The 3,707-nt window shown below is 57.5% G+C and overlaps 1 protein-coding gene across 1 annotated transcript in view; it reads left to right on the forward strand.

Moving 5' to 3' along the window:
* The window catches only part of ptch2 (patched 2), a gene marked incomplete at its 3' end in the record, with an annotated part of 30,235 nt that extends 27,257 nt beyond the window's left edge, over positions 1–2,978 (forward strand). Inside the window, exons 14-16 of the mRNA XM_084458317.1 lie at positions 1,538–1,973; positions 2,227–2,749; positions 2,944–2,978. Coding sequence (XP_084314443.1) covers positions 1,538–1,973; positions 2,227–2,749; positions 2,944–2,978 — 994 coding nt within the window. The remainder of the gene's footprint in view (positions 1–1,537; positions 1,974–2,226; positions 2,750–2,943) is intronic.
* Between the last annotated feature and the right edge of the window lie 729 nt (positions 2,979–3,707).

Consider the following 3,707-nt stretch of genomic DNA (forward strand, 5'->3'; position numbering starts at 1 on the left):
TAGGCCTACCTCAGACCAAAGACCCTGGTCTCTCTTCCCCTCAGATAGGCCTACCTCAGACCAAAGACCCTGGTCTCTCTTCCCCTCAGATAGGCCTACCTCAGACCAAAGTCCCTGGTCTCTCTTCCCCTCAGAGACCTCAGACCAAAGAGCCTGGTCTCTCTTCCCCTCAGAGACCTCAGACCAAAGTCCCTGGTCTCTCTTCCCCTCAGATACCTCAGACCAAAGTCCCTGGTCTCTCTTCCCCTCAGAGACCTCAGACCAAAGTCCCTGGTCTCTCTTCCCCTCAGAGACCTCAGACCAAAGACCCTGGTCTCTCTTCCCCTCAGAGACCTCAGACCAAAGTCCCTGGTCTCTCCTCTGACCAAAGTACCTGGTCTCTCCTCCCGCTCGGCCCTCGCCGCGGACAAACTGGACGCCTCTCTCCCATTCGCCCGTCCGCGCCTCCGCCGCTCCACGCTCGCCCGCTCGCCCGCTCTCCAAAACGGCGAGGAACACGGAGGGACGGCGCAGGAAGAAAGGAACCTGACCTGGAGACCCCACCCTCCCTCCCCCCCCCTCCCTCCCTCCCCTCGCCCCGCGCTCAGCAGGTCCGGTCCGGCCGCGGCGCAGGAAGCAGCAGGCAGGAAGAGGAGAGGTCTTCTCCTGGCAGCGCAGCGTAAACACAGGGGCGCCCCGCGCCGCCCCGCCCGCGGCCGGCTGTAACGGGAGCCCGATGAGGAGGGATATTAAGCCGTCGAGGGGAAAATGACATTAACAGCAGGAGCGCTGGGGAGGAGGAGGAGGAGGAGGAGGCTCAAGGGGCCAGGATGTTGCCTCTCTCTCTCTCTCTCTCTCTCTCTCTCTCTCTCTCTCTCTCACTCTCTGTCCCCCCCGACCCTCCTTCTATCCCTCTGCCTCCTCGCCCGGCAGACAGATTTGAGAGGGAGGGAGGAGGAGGAGGAGGAGGAGGAGGAGGAGGAGGGGGAGAGCGGGGTGTTTCTGACGTGTAGGATCTGCTGGCTAATGTAAACACGTCTCTCCAGGAAGCGGCGGTGCCGTTGTGATAGATGAGGGCTCCCCGAGGGGGACGGAGCCCAGGAGCGCCTCCACGCCTGACAGGACGCCAGGAGAGGGAGGGAGGGAGAGGGAGAGGGAGGAGAGGGAGAGAGAGAGGGGAGAGGGAGGGAGGGAGCGAGAGAGGGAGGGAGAGAGGGAGAGGGAGGGAGGAAGGGAGGGAGGGAGGGAGAGGGGGAGAAATACACGGAAGGGGAAATAGAATGAATAAGGGAAAGCAGGGCCACACACACACACAGCAGCTCTACAGTGTCCTTGTGTTGCCCGTTTAAAAGTTCTGTTTTTCCGACGTTTCAACCAAACTGTTCAAACATTGGGGGTATTAACATAACATTTATTTTCTTTTCAGCCTGACTCAGGCAGTGTGTGTGTGTGTGTGTGTGTGTGTGTGTGTGTGTGTGTGTGTGTGTGTGTACGTACGTGTGTGTTGTTCCAGGGTTTACTAAACCTCTTGTCTCTCTGTCTTATTTGTTTGTTCCAGATACTTCTTCGCCGTCCTCGCTATCCTGACCGTACTGGGCATGCTCAACGGCCTGGTCCTCCTGCCCGTGCTCCTGTCCCTCGTGGGCCCGCCCGCCGAGGTCACCCCCGCCGAGAACGCCAGCCGGCTGCCCACGCCATCGCCCGAGCCCCTCCCCCCGACCATGACCCGCCACGACGGCTACTACTCGGGGACCCGCCCCGCGCGCGGCGGCCGACAGCCGGCCTTCTCCGAGTCGTCGGACTCGGAGTACTACTCGGAGACCACCACCACCGCCGCCACCTCCACGTCGGGCCCGGGGGCGGAGGAAGAGGAGGAGGAGTACAAGTACTGCGACCGCGGCGGCGTCTACATCGGCGGCGCCCCCGCCGTCTCCGGCCCCGCCTCCCACATCCTGCTGGAGGCCAGCAAGAACCCCAGCTTCCCCAGACTCACGGTACGCCCCCCCCCCCCCCCCCCCCTCCGCCATGGAGTCGAGACACCGCTGGCACTTGTTTATTTGTTTAGGGATGTTTTAAGCGGCTCAAAGTATTTTGTTTTGAGTGCATGAGTACAACAATAAGCCCTTGATTAAAGCAGTGGGGTACGGTCCAGGTTCTAACCCTCTCCTGTCTCCATCCTGTCTCTCTCTTTCTCTCTCTCTCTCTCTCTCTCTCTCTCTCTCTCTCTCTCTCTTTCTCTCTCTCTAGGTGGTGAAGCCCTTCAAAGAGGGCCAGACCGCCGTCTCTCAGAAGGAACTCCTGAACGAAGCCCCGCCCGACGGCGCCCAGATCGCGCGCTGGGACAGCAAGCAGGAGACGGGGCCCCGGAGGGCCCAGCAGCAGCAGCATTTACCCAGCGACAGGCCTCAGGGCCCTGGGAGGACTAGTCACTGTGGCCCCAGGCCTCAGGCCCACAACGGGCCGCACCTCAGGAGGACTAACGGAGGCCCCGTCACCATGGTCACGGCCACGGCGTCGGTGACGGTGGCGGTGCTGCCCAACCTGCCGGGGGCGTACGAGGGCTACATGCACGACGGCTACGAGGACAGCGAGTCCGACGGCGCGCCCGAGGACACGCGGAGGACCTCGCCGACGTCCCACGGGGGGACGGCGGCGCCTCGGACCGCCGAAAGAGACTCTCTGGAGCTTCAGGACCTGGAGGCTGTACACAACCAACAGCAACAACAACAACAACAGCAGCATCATCGTCACCAGGGGAAACAGGTTCCAGGTGAGTCTCGGTGAAGTTAAAAAGTAGCTTCTTTTTTTTTTAAGTAGTCATTTAGAAAGAAAAAAAAAGTCGTTATTTTAAAAATAATATATATATTTTTTTTAAAGTCGTTATTTTCTTGTCTTACTGTTGGCACTTGCGCTCTCTGTGTAATCCTGAATGGTCGGTCTGACTCTCTTCCCTCTGTCCTCCAGGTGGTTCCAGGAACCAGGCAGCCAAAGATTGCTAGACTCTCCCCCCCCCTCCCCCACGCTGCCATCCCTGTTCTGGGATCAACTCTGGCTGCCTCTCCCCTCCCTCCATCCCTGGAGCCCGGACTGTCTCTCAGACCTGTACATAGACCTCACAGACTGTTCAAGAGGATTTATTATTAAAAAAAAGATATTAAAATTGTCTTGTTTTAAGAATATATAAATCTATGAGTATATATTTTAATACTAAAAAAGAGGGAAATGCTATTTAAAAGAGTACTGTATAATTTGAGTATTCTCTTGTGTAAAGGTTCAGATGTATACGATGATTTTTTTTTTTTTTTTTTTGTGGGGGGGGGGGGGTTGGGGAGGGGGGGGTCCTTGTTTTTGTATAGATGATGTGCTATATGTAAAAAGAATGGTCAGAGGTGAGATATTAAGATATTAGGTCTATGACAATACAAGGTCAGTGTTTGGTGTTTTGCTGCTACACTTCAAAAGAATTGAATTGATTTTGCCTTGAAAATATGCAGTAACCCCCCCCCCCCTTAGCCTGCTCGTCCTGGTCACGTCCATAAATCGAGCGAGCCGGTTGGCCCCAGTACCGAGCGAGCCGGTTGGCCCCAGTACCGAGCGAGCCGGTTGGCCCCAGTACCGAGCGAGCCGGTTGGCCCCAGCACCGTAGCTTGTTGTGAGTGTTGGGGCCTTAAGCCACGCCCACCCTCCGTCTCTCCCAACCCACTCACTGATTGCACTGTCCAAACACA

The sequence above is a fragment of the Borostomias antarcticus genome (genome assembly GCF_949987555.1).
Source record: "Borostomias antarcticus genome assembly, chromosome: 24".
NCBI lineage: Eukaryota > Metazoa > Chordata > Actinopteri > Stomiiformes > Stomiidae > Borostomias > Borostomias antarcticus.